The sequence below is a fragment of the Schistocerca serialis genome, chromosome 2, assembly GCF_023864345.2.
Source record: "Schistocerca serialis cubense isolate TAMUIC-IGC-003099 chromosome 2, iqSchSeri2.2, whole genome shotgun sequence".
NCBI lineage: Eukaryota > Metazoa > Arthropoda > Insecta > Orthoptera > Acrididae > Schistocerca > Schistocerca serialis.
The window spans coordinates 922,063,604-922,082,256 of NC_064639.1; the positions used below are offsets into that span (position 1 = coordinate 922,063,604).

An 18,653-nucleotide genomic window follows, 5' to 3' on the forward strand; every position below is an offset into this window, starting at 1 on the left:
TCTTTGCCAGATGATACATACGGGACTTGTTGAAGTGTTGTGGTTCTTCAATACTACCGCCTGTCTGGAAATGTGAGAGCTGCTTTCTATTTTGAATGTACGTGGTACATGGATATTCAGTATCTTTTTTATGTTGTCTGATTATTGTATGTTGTTATTGATGGGTTTAATGTTTGTTTTATACTGTGTTCAGAAAGGGGGAGGGGGGTGCGGAGGGTTGGAACCTTATACATGCAAGGAAATCGTTTCAGCTTTAATACGTGCCTCATCTTGTGATCATATTTTATTCTAATCATGTGAAATAAATCTGAATTATTAAGTGTAACTAGTATGTAATTCAGGGTAAAGCCGTGTGTAACATGTCAGAGTAAACAAGTTGATTTGATGTGATAATATCGTTACTTTGTGTTGACTGCTGATTTCATTTGAACAAATGACATCTTTTGTTCTATTGTAAGCTACAGTTATTTGAAAAATAGAATATTATAAGTGGAATTTACTGAGGTACCTTGCTCTTCAACAGTACCATGACTGATACATAAATATTATTTTAAAAGCTCTTGACTTTCTATAGCAAATAAAAACCAAATCTTGCATTTTACTGGCTGGTATTGATGCAATTGATTGTAAAGTTTCACTTATGAAATTTCTTTCTGTAATATTGTGTGTGATCGCTTTTTAGTTCTGTCATTGTATGTTTGATTATTGTGTTCTGTCCGATAAAGAGGCGTCAAGAAATAGACCTCGCAGATTTGCCATCATAAATTTTCTTCATCCTTATAGAATTTAAAGTTCAGTGCATCAGTTTGATAAAGCAGTTTGATAGGTTTCTCAAAAACACTAAACAAATCTACTTTAATATTCAAGAGTGCTGTAAAGTAAAATAAATACATGTTCTTAGCAGAGCTGCGTGTAGCTGTGTGCATAGCATCCTAGCCTTGTTAATTGCATGGTCTTTGGTTCATTTCTCACTATGTGTTTTTTCGAGGCAGCAATCCATTGCACAGTAGCGTTCTCGTCTTGTTATTGCTGCGCTGCAGACAGAGCTTTTGTACATATATTTCAATTCTATATTTTTTATCAAATTAAAAATTACCTAACATTGAATCATAATTTTCTAATGAAAATGTTTAATTAATTGCTGATTGCATGAAAGTGTGAGTATTCGTAGTAAAATTTGTACATAAATGCAGAACATCAGCTAGAAAACAGAATACTTTTCTGTTCCTAGATATTACAAATAACTAAAAACACAGTAGCCTATCGTAAACAATAATATTAAGCAATGGAAAATCTGGGATGGATTTAACAACAGTGAAATATAATAGACTGCTACTCACTACATAGAAGAGTCTTCGAGTGGCAGACAGACACATGTAAAGTACCTTTGAAAGTAGACTTTATTGTTGTTAAAAATTGCTTTATTATGTGTTTATCATTCAATGGTAACACATTTCTCATAATGGTACCAGATTTTAATTCATTACGAATAGTCCCATTTTCATGTGACTGATGATAAAAAGATGGTACTCTTAATTTAAAAAATGAATGTTATAATTTAATTCACATCTTCATTTGATGTTAAATATAAAATTCAAATAGAAGTGAAAAAGGTTTGTCTGCAGCCTTGAAGTCACAAGACTAGAATGGTACAAGTGCTGTGGATGGATTGTTTGGAAAAAACTTTTAAGGTTTTTTATACTTCACAACAGTTTTTTTGCTTTCCTTAAGTATTTTGGAAAAGTACATCTTACTGACTGGGGAAATTGATATCTGGACATTGACCTTAAAAACTTTGACCATGAAGAAACTCAAAAGTGGCCAAGCCACAAGGCCCCTAGTGAGACATTTTCTCTCCATGTGTGAAGGTAGTTTATTATTGCTATTTTTCACCCATTAGCCTTTCCCTTATACCTCTTTGTAGTAGCACTCCTTTGCTGTCCTGTCATTCATCCTTATTACAAGTGCATTTACGGTGATTGAATCTTTGACTCTAACATCACTAGCTCTTGCCCCGGGAGTCTTGCCACCCTTGGTGGGTTCGTGCTTGGCTACCACGGGGCCCTTCTCCTATCCTTCCTCCATTTCGGCATTTGGCGTTCCTCTTTTACTTCGTCCTCCCTGTGTGCTCCTGAAGGCCAGCCCACGTGTCTAATGCATAACCGGTGACTGGGTAACGTGTAACTCCCAGCTCCGGTTCAACAGGTAGGAATCGCATGTACCCCTTGGTACAGCCCAGGCCCAGGGAGGGGTGATTGTGTGAGCTGCTACCTTCCCAAATTGCTGATTGGTCCCTCCGCCAGGTGTTAAAGAGGTGTGACCTGAGGTACAAACAATTACCTAAAGCGCGTGCGCCACCTTGTGAAGGGGCCCCTCACTTGGAATGAGCGCACCATCGGAGACACTGGCAATCATGGGGGATTTTCTTGCAATGAGCCCTTCCTCTTCGCAATTAATGTCAGTGAAACGTAAATGAGGGTACCAATTCAAAGATCCTTTAAGCTGCACCACAGGTCCACATTTCACATACTGAAGACAGTCAGTCCTTCACAACAGTAAATCAATTTATTATTCAGAAAGGAGTTGATGCCATTGCCGGCCCTGTGAAATCCTGCTCTCGTTTACGGAATGGCACTTTGGAGGCTACTTCTGATTCTCAAGCACAACAACTACTTGCTGCCTCGCTTCTCTACGACTATCCTGTTCATGTCAAGGCCCATAGAACTTTGAATTCTTCCCGTGGCATTATTTACACTAGGCTGCTCAACAGTCTGACCTAGGCCGGAATCCAATCATACCCCTCTGATCAGGGTTTCATTGCCGTCCATCGGGTGTTGAAAAAGGTAGATTCCTCCTCAGTGCCCAAACACACTCTTTGTCTCTACTTTGATAGAGTGGTGCTTCCATCCAAGATCAAAGCAGGCTATGAAATTATCACATTCCAAATGCGATGCACTGCTATCAGTGTCATCGTTTCAACCACACTAGTACATCTTGTCGCCGTTTCAACCACACTAGTACATCTTGTCCCCACCCAGGCAAATTAGTAACCTGTGTTAGGGATGTGCACGAGGGCGGTTATCCGCCTCCTCCTCCCCGCTGTATCAACTGCAATGGCGGCCATGCAGCCTCCGCTCGAGATGTCCCATGTATCTTGATGAGCAGGCTGTGTAGGAGATCTGGGTAAAGGAAAAAGTGCCTTACCTGGTCGCTCATAAGTTATTGGCAAGTTGCAAACCCTGTGTTCAACCGTCTGGCACTTATAGTTCTGTTCTTGCTACACCTCAGTCCATGAAGGACATGGGCACTCAAACATGCAACCTCAATTTCAGCTCTGAGGTTGTGAAATCGCCCAGTGTTAAGGTAGCATTTCCGTCCCCTTGTCCAGCTGCACAACGCGCCACAGAACTGTCGTCTCAAGGGGCGAAGCCACCAGCTACACAACCAGCAGGCCGGAAAGGACAGAAGGAGTACTCCCGTGAAGACTGCCTACGTCACGTTCACAGCCATCGATCCCACAAAGAGGATTTATGTCTGCTTTTAGAATTTCAGCATCCCCTTGTACTCTGCCTTCAGGAAACAAAATTGCATCCTCACAACCGCTTTGAGCTTTCACATTTCTACCCCATCCGTTTTGATCTTCCCCCTGAGGTCGGCATTCCATCTCATGAAGGAGTCATGCTGCTCATTCAGGATGATGATCATAGTCAACCCATCTCCCTGACTAACCATCTTCAAGCTGTTGCAGTTTGCCTTTTCCTCCCTCACCAGACTGTTTCCCTTTGTATCATTTACATCCCTCCTTCATTCAGTGTCACCAGGGCAGTCTTCCTCTAGGTTATATTGGGCAGCTACCTCACCTATTTGTGCTTCTCGGTGACTTTAATGCGCATCATCGCCTTTGGGATTCTCCCAGAACCTGTCAGAGGTGCCCTCTTAGCTGCCCTTCATAATCAACTTAACCTCTTCTGCCTTAACACAGGAGCACCCACATTCCTTTCCAACTCCTCACACATCCAAATGCACACACCCAAATGGCAGCTTACTACGGCTGACTGGTGGCTTTACTCCTCCCTGGCGAACTTTGAAGAACAAAATTTCCCCACTTGTGATGACCAGGTGGAATATCTTACAAACGTCTTCCTTACTGCTGCTGAATGTTCCATTCCTCGCACTTCCCCTTTACCACACCGTGTCCCAGTCCCTTGGTGGACTGAGGCATGCTGCCACGAAATTGACGCACGGAGATGTGCTCTCCGCATTTTTTAACCATCATCCTATGATGGCAAACTGCATTCTTTATAAACAGATGTGTGCACAGTGTTGCCGCGTTCTTTGGGATAGCAAAAAGGCTAGCTGGATTTCATTCACTAGTTCTTTTAACAGTTCCACCCCTTCCTCTGTTGTGTGGGCCAGCCTCCAGCGGCTCTCTGGGACCAAGATCCATTCCCCAATTTCTGTCCTGACTGTAGCAGACGATGTCTTCCTGGACCCTATTGCTATCTCCAACGCCTTGGGCCACCATTTTACGGAAATTTTGAGCTCTTCCCACTATCACCCGGCCTTCCTCCATCTGAAACAAGTGGAGGCGGCTCGGATTATGCCCTTCTCTTCTCAGAATCGTGAGTGCTACAACACCACCTTTACTATGAGGGAGCTGGATCATGCTCTCAGTTCATCCCTATCCTCGCATCTCAGGACCAGACGCTGTCCACATTCAGATGTTGCAGCACCTTCCTCTTGCAGGCAAGCACTTTCTGCTTAATACGCACAGCCACATGTGGGCAGGGGGCTCGTTTCCCAGATGCTGTTGTGAAGCCATTGTCATACCCATACCTAAGCCCACTAAGGACAAACACCTTCCTTGTAGTTACTGCCCCGTCTCCCTCACCAGGTGTGTTTGCTAGGTGATTCATGCCCGGCTGGTATGGTGGCTCAAGTCTTGCAGTTTACTAACCACTGCACAGTGTGGATTTCGAGCACGCCGTTCTGCGGTTGACCATCTCGTCATTTTTGTCCATGTCCTGAATGGTTTTCTGCGGAAATCCGAGACTTTGGTCATGTTTTTCGATTTGGACAAGGCCTAAGACTCCTGCTGGAGAACTGGTGTCCTCTGTACTTTCTGCACGTGGGGCTTCTGTGGCTGCCTGCCCTGTTTCCTTGAGGAATTTTTAAAAGACCACATTTTCAATGTACGTGTGGGTTCTGCCTTGTGAGACACTTTTATCCAGGAAAACGGTGTGCCTCAGTGTTCCGGCTTGAGCATCATCCTCTTTGCTATCGCCATTAACCCTATAATGGCCTGTCTTCCGCCGGGTATCTCCCGCACCCTTTTTGTTGACAATTTTGCTATCTATTGCAGTTCTTTGCGGACCTGTCTCATTGAGTGGCATCTTCAGTGATGTCTCGATCGTCTTTACTCACGGAACTTTGACAATGGCTTTCATTTTTCCACTGACAAAACTGTTTGTATGAAATTCTGGTGGCGCAATTGGTTTCCCCCCACCATCTTTACCACTGACAAAACTGTTTGTATGAAATTCTGGTGGCGCAATTGGTTTCCCCCCACCATCTTTACATCTGTTGCTCTTTCATTCGTTGAAACTGTGAAATTCCTGGGGCTCGTGCTTGATAGGAAATTCTCTTGGTCCTCCCATGTGTCTTACCCGGCAGCCCGCTGTACGCGGTCGCTCTTTGTGTGCTACGTGTCCTCAGTGGTACTTCCAGGGGTGCAAATTGAACCAATCTCCTCCATTTGTACCGGCCCATTGTCTGTTTGAAACTAGACTAAGGGTGCTTTGTTTGTGTGTCTGCATGTCTGTTCTCATACGCTGCTCAACACTGTCCACCATCGTGGTATCCGTTTGGCCACTGACACCTTTTATACTAGCCCGGTTGAGAGTCTGTATGCCGAAGCTGCTGAACTACCACTGACATACCGCCATGACTTTCTCCGCAGCAGGTATGCATTCCGTTTGTCTGCCGTGCATGGCCGCCCACCCGTCCTATGCCTCCTTTTTTTGTGACTCTTTTGATCACCAGTATGGGGTGCATCCCTCTTTTCTGTTACCTCCTTGAGTCCGCGTTCGGCCCTTGCTCTGGCGGCTTAACTTCACACTACCTGCAACTTTCCCAGTGGGTGTGAACCCTTCACCACCTTGGCTTTGTATGGTGTCCCATGTTCACCTTGGCCTTCATTCGCTACCTAAGGACACTACCCAGCCTTGCTCTATCGCCTTCAGTTTTACGATCTTTGCATGGAACTTTGTAATAGTACCTTTCTGTACATTGATAGCTCTCAGACTGACCATGGTGTTCAGTGTACCTTCATCCTTGGTGCCGACGTTTTTCAGTATCTGCTTCCAGCACACTGCTCAGTATTTATAGCCGAGGTCTTTGTACTGTATCAGGCCATGGAGTACATCTGGCAACACAGGCTTTTGAGTAGTGTCCTCTGCTCAGACTCTCTCAGTACCCTTCAAAGTCTCTGTACACTGTCCATCCCTTTGTGCAATGGGTCCAGGAAAACTGTCACTTGCTCACTCTTGATGGAGCCACAGTGATGTTTGTGGGTTCCTGGTTATGTCGGTCTGCCAGGATACGAGGCTGCTGACGCTGCTGCCAAGGCTGCTGTCCTCATACCTCAACTCACTAGTTCCTATGTTCGCTCCAGTGATCTCTAGTGTTCTGTAGTTTTGACTTGGGCGAATATGACCCCAGTTGCTTTTGTGCCATTAAACAAAACAATCAATCACTAGCTGTGAGAAAATTCATTATTAGGATAGTTTGCTATCTGTTGGTGATTTGATGCTTCCTAGTGTTTGAATTTTTCACTCAATTTGTTATCATTTCTTTTGACTGGATTCCAGTTTGTCTCTTTGAAAAGGAATACTTATTTGCAGTTGGCTTACTTATTGGAAATATTTTGTTATTTAACACAACATTTCCCTCAGTTGGAACAGTTTATGTTCCATTCAGTATTTATTATTTTACAGTAATTCTTTTCAATTGCAATTGGAAGGACATTGCAACATGAAATATTTTGACTCTATGATATCGAATGAATAATGAAAGAAGAAATAAGCTACATCTTACTGAATAATTTTATTTCACAGCATCTTTATCGGGCCACTTCTGAATTGTGTTGTTTATTCTCATCGTATGTTTTGTGTGTTGAAGTTAGTAACTGGTGGATTTCTCTCTAGCCTAATTATCCAAGAGGTTTTTTCAAAGTGCTCTCTGGTTACGTATCAGCGGAAATGTTCAAAGTAACATTCTCCTGCTTGAATGCAGGTCTCTGTCACTTTATTGAATTCCAGAAATGATAAAAAAAATGCCAGGTGTTGTACCTGCTGTCTGAAGGGCTGCCATAATGTGCTTATGAAGAATAGGTTCATTCACAACAGCAGTTGAATAAGCAAGAGACTTTACATGTCCCCACGGGTGAATGCTCAGGGGACTTATGTCAGGCAGACAAGGTGGTTACGGAATTAGTTCACGTCTGTCTCTCCAGCGCATTCAGGTGCCTCCAAGCAGGCAGACAATGTGTGGGAGCATTATCGTGCATGAAATACAGTTGTGGCATTTCTTCTAAGCACTAGGCAATGAAGTACACATGAGATCTGTGTAGTTCCATCCAGTAAGTTTACTTGGAAGGACGTAAGGTCCCAACAAGCAATTGCCAACAATGGCTGCCCAGATATTAGTGGAGAAACTCTGTTGGTGAGATGATTGAATAGTTGCATGGGAATTAGCCTGCTCATACATGCTGGTTAGCCAAATTCTGGATTCCATCTCTTGTGGATGTTGATTCTTCTGTGAATAAAACAACCACTGCAAAGATGGGTGTCATAACTCATTGTTGCAGGAACCACTGACAGAATGTTACTCTGGGAGGATAATTTGCAGGAGGCAAGGCTTGTACATGTTGCAGATGGTACAAATATAGTATGTTTTCGCATAAAATCTCCAGTTTGTCGCGTACGGTACATTCCTCTGCAGGCCTAACAGCCTTGTGCTGATTCCAGGACTTTCCTCCACAGTGTTAAGTAGACCTTCCTCATCCTCTGGTGTTGCACATCTTGGCTGACTCCACTGCCTGGTGAACATGTGAAAATCCTGTATTCACAGAGGCATCAGTGAATTTCTTCAAATGTCTTTCGGTCTAGTAAGTCAGCTGACAATGGTTTTTTCCAATAGTGTACTATAAGTTTGGGTAAGGTATTATGAAAGACCAGTTTACTAAGTTGGTTTATATACAGGCATTTAGGTGCTTATAGTAGAACAGCCTCTAGGTACCACGCCATCACCCCCAAACCTTTCATTTAGTATTTTATCATCTAGTGCATTAATTTGAATCTTTATCATCATATACCCTCAGGTGTTGCAGATATAATATATTCCATCTCCCACTTCACCATGATACTAAAGGTAGACCTCGGACTCAGAATAGCTACTTGATCTTTGTCATTCCTGTTTGCTTAAATGCTTCCATTTACAGTAGTTCTTGACACACAGCATTGATTCCAGACATCCTATGCACAATGTATGACCTGTTTACATACACCCTATTAATGACACATTCATTCTTTTAACTCTATTGTAACTGTCTGCATTACTTTTTATAGTAGATAGCATTTCAATTGACACTGCAACAGAGACCTTGCGCCCAATAAGGCTGGCATCTGAATCAGATGACTTGTGAAGTAAGTTCAGCCTCACATGGTTTGTGTGGAACTCTCCCCTCCTCCTTTTGTAGAAGATACTTCCCAGGAGCCCTCCATGTCTGGCTGGCTTGGCATCCGTGCACCCACTAGTGCAGTTTTCTTTTTACATCACATTGCTTTGTTAATTAAAGATAGGGGTTATTTTAATTTTTTTAGTATTATTGTTGTTTCCTCACTATCAATAAGCACACAGGGATTACTACAGATTTTATATGGAGCATAAGCGCATGGTAATTTTATTTTTATTGTCAGGTCAGGTGGCATTCCTAATTGTTCTATTGGGCATTTTGAAAAATCCACTTTTATTTCTGGTGCATCGCTATTCATTGATTGTAACCACAGCATGTGATAATTTACCTTGTACTACGTACGCCGTCCAGTGGTGAAACAGGTAACTTTGTAGAGGATGTAACACCTCTATATTAACTATCTCCAACAGTGTAGTGCAGTGCAGTGCAGCAAGCATGGGAGAGTCCTGGTGATAGCTGATATGTGTGGCTGGGGCAAGAATTTTTATCTACTGGATTTTTATGAAGATACATATAAGTGTGGAGTGCCTTTTGTGCTTTGATTTCATGCAATCAAATATGGCAATTTTATAACAAGTTCCATAGGGTACATGAAATTCTGTATTTTATGTAATCAGTGAAGTTAATTGTAGTCCCCTCCTCCCCATTATCTTCATCTTTCCCCTTAGATCAGATGACGTCATGATAAGACTGTTGAAACTGGTCATCTTTGGACAATAAAAGTGTCTCTGCTTTGATTGTGGCATACAAAGTGTGTTCTTCATTTCCGACGAGACAGGTCACCCGTCAGCACACCATGTGTACCTTACAAAGCTACATACTTAACTGATAATCAGTATCCTGCACCTGCTGAAAGATATTGAGGCTCATATCATATTGATTCACAGTTTGTTGATAGGCAGAAGTGCTATGTTGTTGATAGGCACACCAACAAAGGTACAGAGCTTGGTTAGCTTTCAGAATGCATTTCCTTTTTGTAGCTGTAGGAAAAAACGCACACACTCAGTCGACTGTGTGTGTGTGTGTGTGTGTGTGTGTGTGTGTGTGTCACTTCCCTACAGCTAGAAAAAGGAAGTGCATTCCGAATGCTACCAAAGCTCCGTACCTTTGTTTGTGTGCCTATCAATGACACAGCGCTTCTGCGTTTTGGTGAGTAATCTCCTTTATTCCTAAATAATTTATAATTTTCAACCAGAACTTTCCACACATGATTCACAATTTGATTACTTGTGTAAGACTTGTAATTGCTGTCATAAATTTTCCTCCGGAAAACAGCACTTGACAAAGCGCGCTGGGTAATAGTAATGTGCTCAAACAACTCTGTACCTATGCTTTTCTGGACCCATGTGGACATCTTGTTGTACGAGGAATGCATTCCTGAAATTTTGCTGTTGAGTTTTCAAACACTGAATGTGTGTGTGTGTGTGTGTGTGTGTGTGTGTGTGTGTGTGTGTGTGTGTGTGTGTGTGTGTGGATTGGATCAAGGTTATAAAAATCAGTGATGGACTTGGTGGTATTCCACTCCTGCTACCAGGGAAATTTATGGCAGAGACTTCTAGGTATTTATCAGGGATTTTGCAAAAAAATTAAATTAAAGCAGCTGAATTGACATTGTATTCTGGTTTCCATGATACTTGCCCACAAACCTTTCTATTAGCAATTTTTCCAAGAAACGTTAGATCCTCCTTAAGTTTGCTCGCCTGTTGTGGTAATAATGTGCATCATATTAATTACAAATTCAAATCCCCACCTTGCCATCCAGCTTTAGGTTTTATGTGGTTTACCTATATCACTTAAGGCAAATGCTTCAAAAATCATAACTGACTGGGAAAGGATGAGGAAGTAAACCAGGGGTTATGTACTGTGTCAACTGACTGGGGAAGGATGAGGAAGTAAATCAGGGGTTATGTACTGTGTCTGCTGATCTCATCATTGCTGTCATGTTATTAGTCATATTGCTGCTTTTTCCTTAAATGTATTGAAAGAATATATAAAATATGAGACCGTATGTGTGATTAGTCAATAAGTTTTGATTATCATGTGGGAAAAATCGAGCTGTGTTAATGAAACTGGGTTATGCTGTTAGTCCTCCTCCAACATATTCATACTTCATGCAACAAATTTTTCCCAGTGGTGGATGACTTGACAGAGTCGTTGGGTATAGAAATCTGCAGTTCGTTGTTCCTGATGAAAGAAGCAGCAGTCACTGGGTGCCGTGTCAGAAGAACATGGCAAGATGCGGCAAAATCTGAGGGCCCAAAGAAGCAGCAATGTCTGACTGTAACCCATGCAGAGTGAGCTGGCCCATTGCCGTGCCTCCTCAGACTGCTTCACAAGATGCTCCTGTAGCCCCTCAGGAAATAATGGTAGTACGCGCATATGACTGTTTTCTCCTGACAAGTGTAATTCATTCATTAGCACTAAGCTATGGCAGTCTAACCCCCCCCCCCCCCCCAAAAAAAAAAAAAAAAAAAAAAAAAAAAAAAAAAAAAAAAAAAAAACCTCCTTTGTTGTCTTGAATTCATAGTGATACACCCAGCACTCATCTATGGTTATTAGGCAGCTAAAAACCTCCTCTGAATGATGAATTTGCCTGACACAGCTGAGGCATTTTTGCAACTGCTACAGTTCAAGTGAGTGTTTGTAGAAACAGCATTGTTCATCTTCAAATGCAGAATTTGATTTAGGGCCTACCACTTGATACTCTACGTTATCAGTAGGCTGTGCCATTTTGTTTTGGCCCCTGTAGCGACACGTTACGTTACTGTGGTGTAACGACTTCAGTGTGTACCATGGCTACAGGCATGTACATGCAAACAAACAAGCAAAGAAAATTAACTGTGTAACTATTTGTTTGAGTTTATAATAAATACTTTGACAGCTCATCATAGAAACAAGATTGTGTTATAGTTAGTAAACTGGTTCTCAACCCGAAGGCTGATTTGAACAGCACCTCTGCTTCACTGAGTGTAGTCCTAGTGGAGGTGAGGTGCCCTTACCCGTCTCGGACTTTCGAAATGACTTATTGAGCCAATTACAGATACCTGTAGTTAAACACAGTTTCTAAACCATGATCCAACTTGGTTTTTTCTTATTAACAACTAATTCCCAAGGGGATAAAGTGACAATTGATGAAAAAATTTCCAGGGGCTGAGCTCCGTACTTTTGCTGGCATTTACCTCTTCAGCTACTGTACCAAACCTTGTACAGTTACAAAGAAGAAACTTGTTACCTGAGTTGACATAATTGTCCCACAGACAGACAGACAGACAGAGAGAGAGAGAGAGAGAGAGAGAGAGAGAGAGAGAGAACTGGTGCCAGCTTGTCTTATAATGTCAGCAGAGAGCTTAAGCAACATCTGTACCACATGTACAATTTCCATTCAGCAATAAACCAAAATTAATGTGGCTGTCTCAACCTGTAAGTATGATTGTCACCGTGAGAATGTTAGGAACTGTACTGTAACACTAGTGTAGCAATAATGAAGATTAACAGTTGAAGCCAAAAAGTGGTATGATTGCTGATGTCACTTGAAATTTTTGTGCTAAGTGGTTGCCGCTTCAGCCTTTGATGGTTTAATGGTTAGGCAGCAAAGGCTACAGATTGTGTGTTGGTAGTGTGTGTCTAATCATGGAGTTTTATGTAGAAGCGTAGCTCTCAGAACAATTTTATTTTCACATGGAATGAGTCTTAGCTCTTTTCGCTTTTGGCCAGAGCCGTGATCGTAATGCTTTGAACTAATGACTTATCTGTAGGTATAACAAAAATTAAATAGTAATCTTTTAAGCTAATTAAAACCTTTATTCTTTGATTTGTTTCAGAATACCATATCATGTCGGATTCTGAAGCCAGCAGTAATTCTTACAATGAGAGCGACCGAGGAAGCAATCAAGGAAGTGATTCAGAAGCTGAAGATGCAAGATCTGATGCTGGAGGTGGAAGTGACGTAGGCTCAGGGGACGAAGATGATGGAAACCAGTCAGATGCAGGCAACCAGTCCGACGTTGGTAACAGGTCGGGTGGTGAGAATGACTCAGATGCAGAAATGCAATCTGATGGCGGTAACCAGTCCGATGACAATCAGTCAGATGCTGGTAATCAGTCAGATGTTGGTAATCAATCAGATGCTGGCAATCAGTCGGATGTTGGTAACCAGTCAGATGGTAACCAATCAGATGCTGATAACCAGTCAGATGATGGAAATGCCTCAGACGATGACCAGAGGTCAGAGAGGTCGGAGAAGTCTGGTCGAAGTCGCCGCTCCACTCGTGATGATGAAGCAGAAGAAGCAGGACCTGGTGAGGAGGAGGAAGAAGTTGAAGATGAGCAGGAGCCAGAAGGAGAAGATCTTAATTCAGAAGAGGAGGAGGAGGAAGATGAAGATGAGTACGATGAAGAGGAGGATGAAGAGGAAGATGACCGACCCCGTAAGAAAAAGAAGAAAGATCGTTTTGGAGGATTTATTATTGATGAAGCTGAGGTAGATGATGAGGTTGAAGATGAGGATGAATGGGAGGAAGGAGCCCAGGAAATAGGAATTGTAGGGAATGAATTTGATGAACATGGACCCACAGCTCGTGAGATTGAAGGAAGACGCCGAGGCACCAATCTTTGGGACTCCCAGAAAGAAGATGAAATTGAAGAATATTTACGAAAGAAATATGCTGATGAATCTATTGCTGCCAGGCATTTTGGTGATGGAGGTGAAGAAATGTCTGATGAGATCACACAGCAGACATTATTGCCTGGTGTTAAAGATCCAAACTTGTGGATGGTTAAATGTCGCATAGGAGAGGAGAAAAATACAGCTTTGCTGCTTATGAGAAAATTTATTGCTTATCAATTCACTAATGAACCCTTGCAGATAAAATCTGTCGTTGCACCAGAGCATGTGAAGGGATATATTTACATTGAAGCTTACAAGCAGCCCCATGTGAAAGCTGCTATTCAGAATGTTGGCAATCTTAGGATGGGACAATGGCAACAGCAGATGGTTCCCATAAAGGAAATGACAGATGTTCTAAGGGTGGTAAAGGAACAGATTGGACTGAAACCTAAGCAGTGGGTTCGGCTAAAACGAAGCATATATAGGGATGACATTGCTCAGGTGGACTATGTTGATTTAGCACAGAATCAAGTGCACCTTAAGTTACTTCCTAGGATTGACTACACGAGACTGAGAGGTGCCTTAAGGACTTCACAGCCTGATAATGATTCTGCAAAACGCAAGAAGAAAGTTCGCCCGCCAGCAAAGCCATTTGATCCTGAGGCAATTAGGGCTATTGGGGGTGAAGTTACAAGTGATGGAGATTTCCTTATCTTTGAAGGAAACAGGTACTCCAGGAAAGGATTTCTGTATAAAAATTTTACAATGAGTGCCATAGTTGCAGATGGTGTCAAACCAACATTGTCAGAGCTAGAAAAGTTTGAAGAAGCTCCAGAAGGAATTGATATTGAATTACCAACTACAGCATCAAAAGATGATGCAACAACACATTCATTCTCAACAGGAGATAATGTTGAAGTTTGTGAAGGTGAATTGATGAACCTTCAAGGTAAAATTTTGACCATAGATGGCAACATGATAACCGTTATGCCTAAGCATGAGGCACTTACAGAACCTCTGGAGTTCCTAGCATCAGAATTGCGAAAATATTTCCGAATGGGAGATCATGTGAAGGTCATTGCCGGGCGATATGAAGGAGACACTGGCCTTATAGTAAGAGTCGAAGAGAATCGTGTTGTTCTCTTTTCAGATCTCACAATGCATGAACTAGAGGTTCTCCCTAAAGATATCCAGTTGAGTCCAGATATGGCTACAGGTGTTGACTCACTGGGCCAGTATCAATGGGGTGACTGTGTGCAGTTGGATCCACAGACTGTTGGTGTTATTGTCAGATTGGAGAGAGAGAATTTCCATGTCTTAAGTATGCAAGGCAAAGTAGTAGAGGCAAAACCTCAAGCATTACAAAAAAGGAAGGAGTCAAGGTATACTGTAGCACTTGATTATGATCAAAATACAATTCAGAGAAAAGATATTGTGAAGGTAATAGACGGGCCTCATGCTGGCCGTGATGGTGAAATAAAACATTTGTATAGAAATTATGCGTTCCTCCATTCGAGAATGTATTTAGACAATGGTGGTATTTTTGTTTGCAAAACACGTCATTTGCAGCTCGCTGGTGGTAACAAAAACTCCAACACATCTGGTGGTTTGGACAGTGGCTTTCCAGGTTTCATGTCACCTCACATATCCTCTCCAATGCATCCAAGTGGAGGTGCTCGTGGTGGGGGTGCGAGAGGTAGAGGTCGTGGCGGTGGTATGAGAAGAGATAGGGAATTAATTGGTCAGACAATAAAAATTACTGGTGGACCCTACAAAGGAAATGTTGGAATTGTTAAAGTTGCAACAGAATCGACTGCCAGAGTTGAGCTGCATTCAACTTGCCAAACCATCTCTGTGGATAGGTCTCACATTGCTGTAGTGGGTGCTCCAACAAGGGACGGTTCATTCTCGTCATACAGCCGAACACCAGCATATGGTGGAGGACAAACCCCTGTATATCGTGACGGCAGCAAAACTCCGATGCACGGCTCCCAGACACCCATATATGATGCAGGTTCTCGCACACCACATTTTGGTGGCATGACACCTTCTCATGATGGGTCACAGACACCAGGAAGATCAGGAGCATGGGATCCAACTATTGCAAATACTCCTCGCCGACCTAATGAGTTTGATAGCTATCCAATTGATGATGCTTCTCCTTCACCCACTTACAATCCCAGTACACCTGCTTATCAGCCAGGAGGTCCACTTACTCCTCAGACACCAGGAACTATGTATGGTTCAGACAATTCATACTCTCCATATCAGCCGTCGCCTTCTCCACCTGGTTACCGTGGCACTCCCTCTGCCTATGTTGCAACTCCAAGTCCTTCAGGCTACACACCATCTCCAACTAGTGGCGTTCAGTATGCCACTCCATCTCCATTGGTTTATAGTCCTGTGACACCGGGAGCAGCATCTCCGTTTAATCCACACACACCTGGTTCTGGCTTAGACCAGCAGCAATTGCAGCAAGAATGGCATACAACAGACATTGAAGTGAGGATTAAAGACACGCATGAGGATACTGGATTAAGTGGTCAAACTGGTATTATTACTGGAATTTCTGGAGGTATGTGCTCAGTTTTCTTACTTCAGGAAGATCGCACAGTCAACATTTTGGCTGAGCACTTGGAACCAGTACTGCCACAGCAAGGTGACAGGGTTAAAGTTATTTTAGGAGAAGAGCGAGAAGCAGTAGGAAAACTTATCTCTATTGATAATCAGGATGGAGTTGTTAAAGTTGAATCAGGAGATGTGAAGATGCTTCAGCTCAGGTTTTTATGCAAATTGAGAACTATTCACTAAAGCTTGTAAGACATACACTTTATCTTCTTTTTCTGTTAATCACATAAACGTAAATCATTTACACACAATTTGCAAAGTTACTGCACTTTGAAATGAGTCATAACAACTTTATTTCTTTATGTTGGACAACTACACATCTTTAGATTATGTAGTTGGGTTGACTTCCCTTCTCAATATAAGTGATAGGGGTTCTTTTTGTTACAATTTTTTGAAACTTAAACTGTAATAACCAGTAATGGTTTTTCATCAACCCTGAGAGAGGGATATTTGTATGCCAGAACATAAAATAAAAGCTAAAAATTTTAATTTTCTCTTATTATTTGAAAGTGGTGTTAGTCCATTATTATTTCTTGTTCATTTTCTTTACATTCATTCTTTCTTTGAAAATAGGTATATAGAAATGGTGACTATTTTGAATATTGTTAGTCTATGCTTATTTCATCAGTAAGACTTTTCAGTTTCATACCACAGTTAATGAAGTAAAATTTGAAAGTCTCAGATGTGAACTTTGAAAAATGAAAGAGCATGTTTTCTAGAATCAACATAGTACCTGAGTGCAGTTAGCAAATCATAAACTTATTGCATTTCAAATTACTTGTTTTGGAACTACAAGGCAAAAGGAAAAGAGAATGAGTTATACAAGGATACATGAAAAGTCTAGTTCATAGAAACTTTATACAGCAAGGACTAGGAGACAATTGTATGTGATATTGCCATGTATATATATTCATCCACAGTTTTCTGACATCTTGTCAAAGACTAGAGATAATTAAAGAATAGAAGTATTTGAAAAAGTGTGTGACCAAGGCAGTAGGGTAAATGAATAAGTATTTGTACTATTTTATTGAAGTGAAAAAATAGGCTCTGCTAGCCTAAGAGATTTAATATCTTGAGTAGAAAGAAATTAGGTAACAATCAGCTAAGTCCCCATTTTGTGCATTATGATTGTAACACAATACTGAGACTTGAAAGAACAGGCTGGTTGTTTCCAGTCATATCTGTTGGCACTTGAAGTAATCATCTGCAATACAATACTGAGACATGAAAGAACAGGCTGCTTCTTTCCAGTCATATCTGTTGGCACTTCAAGTATTCATCCCAGACTAGAAAGCTAGCAACATTTTCACATCAATACCAATGGTACTATTTTTTATAGGACTGTTAGAATATTATAGGACCATAATAATAAGTGACAATTGAGGAACAGCTATGCTATAAGAGGAAATAACAGTCCTGTGAAATTAACTGATTTATCTGTGAGACTTTGTATTGTTTCCTGAGATTAAAGTGATTACTGTGTAAATAAAGTTTACATTTAAACATCGACGTTTTATGTCAGTTTGTATAAGAATAATTTTGCCAGCTGTATGTTGTGCATATTTCTGCTCTTGCTCTGTTTTATATGCAAAATGGTATTTAAATTGCAATCTGCATGGTTGAAATAAAGACGTATTTAATACATCTATGTTTGATATGTTGCATTCTTGAAAAATATTATGTCATTTTGGCCACTGTAAGTTGTCATTTACCATTCCATTATACTTTGCTTTCCTTGTTAATACCTTTTTCTGTTGCACTATGGAAACTTGTCACCTGTTACCCAACAATTGCATATTTTCAGGGGAATGTGAAACACGAGACCAGATAGAGACAGAGGTCAAAATTCTAATTTTGTAGAGTATTGGTGATAAGTGAAATGGACAAAAAATTAGTCCTTCCCATGAGAAGTTGCACTAGCCTTGTTAATGGCCACCATTTGATGAGAAAGTGTGTGAGCAAGTTTCTTCATGTATACCGTATCCAGCTGAAGCCATTCATTGATTATTATATCCCACAGAGCTACCAAATTGCCGAGATGTTGACTGATAAATTTCACCCACTATCCCAAAAAGTCCTAAATTTCACCCACTATCCCAAAAAGTCCTGGACACTAGTATCCTGATTCTTGTTTACAGTAACCTGAAAGAAAGGGCTCTGTCATGGAGGGGGGAAGAAACACCACGAATCCATACCCAGGATGAACTACACCTTCCACAAGCTGTGGGTCAAATATACCTTTGGGCCAATAAATTTTGGGCAATGCAGCTATGAAATGCTACTTCTTTCACTGATATTTTGACCCGCGATTCACTCTGAGGGTGGCCGGACGGTACGTGGCTCAAATATCAGTGGAAGAAGTAGTATTTGCATGGCTGTGTGCCTGAAATTTAATGGATTTCTCATTATGCCATGAGAATTGAAAAATGGATATCATTGGTATGTTAGTGCACACAGTATCTCACAGCATTTTAAAGGAGGCAAAATTGTGACATGTCAGACCACACTACTTGACTCCACTCAGCTTCTGCCCAGTCTGTGTTGCTTGGCCCATTGCAGCCGTAGAGCTGTACATGCCACTGTGAACATTGGCCTTTTGTGGAGTACATCCCTCCAAATGTCCATTCAGTTTCCTTCCCATTGCCACCTGGAATCTGGTTTGGT

At 41.6% G+C, this 18,653-nt stretch overlaps 1 protein-coding gene across 1 annotated transcript in view; it reads left to right on the forward strand.

Moving 5' to 3' along the window:
- LOC126458297 (transcription elongation factor SPT5) overlaps positions 1–17,637 on the forward strand; it is a 28,858-nt gene extending 11,221 nt beyond the window's left edge. Inside the window, exon 2 of the mRNA XM_050095241.1 lies at positions 12,577–17,637. Coding sequence (XP_049951198.1) covers positions 12,588–16,172 — 3,585 coding nt within the window. The 5' untranslated portion in view covers positions 12,577–12,587 and the 3' untranslated portion in view covers positions 16,173–17,637. The remainder of the gene's footprint in view (positions 1–12,576) is intronic.
- The last annotated feature ends 1,016 nt before the right edge of the window (positions 17,638–18,653 follow it).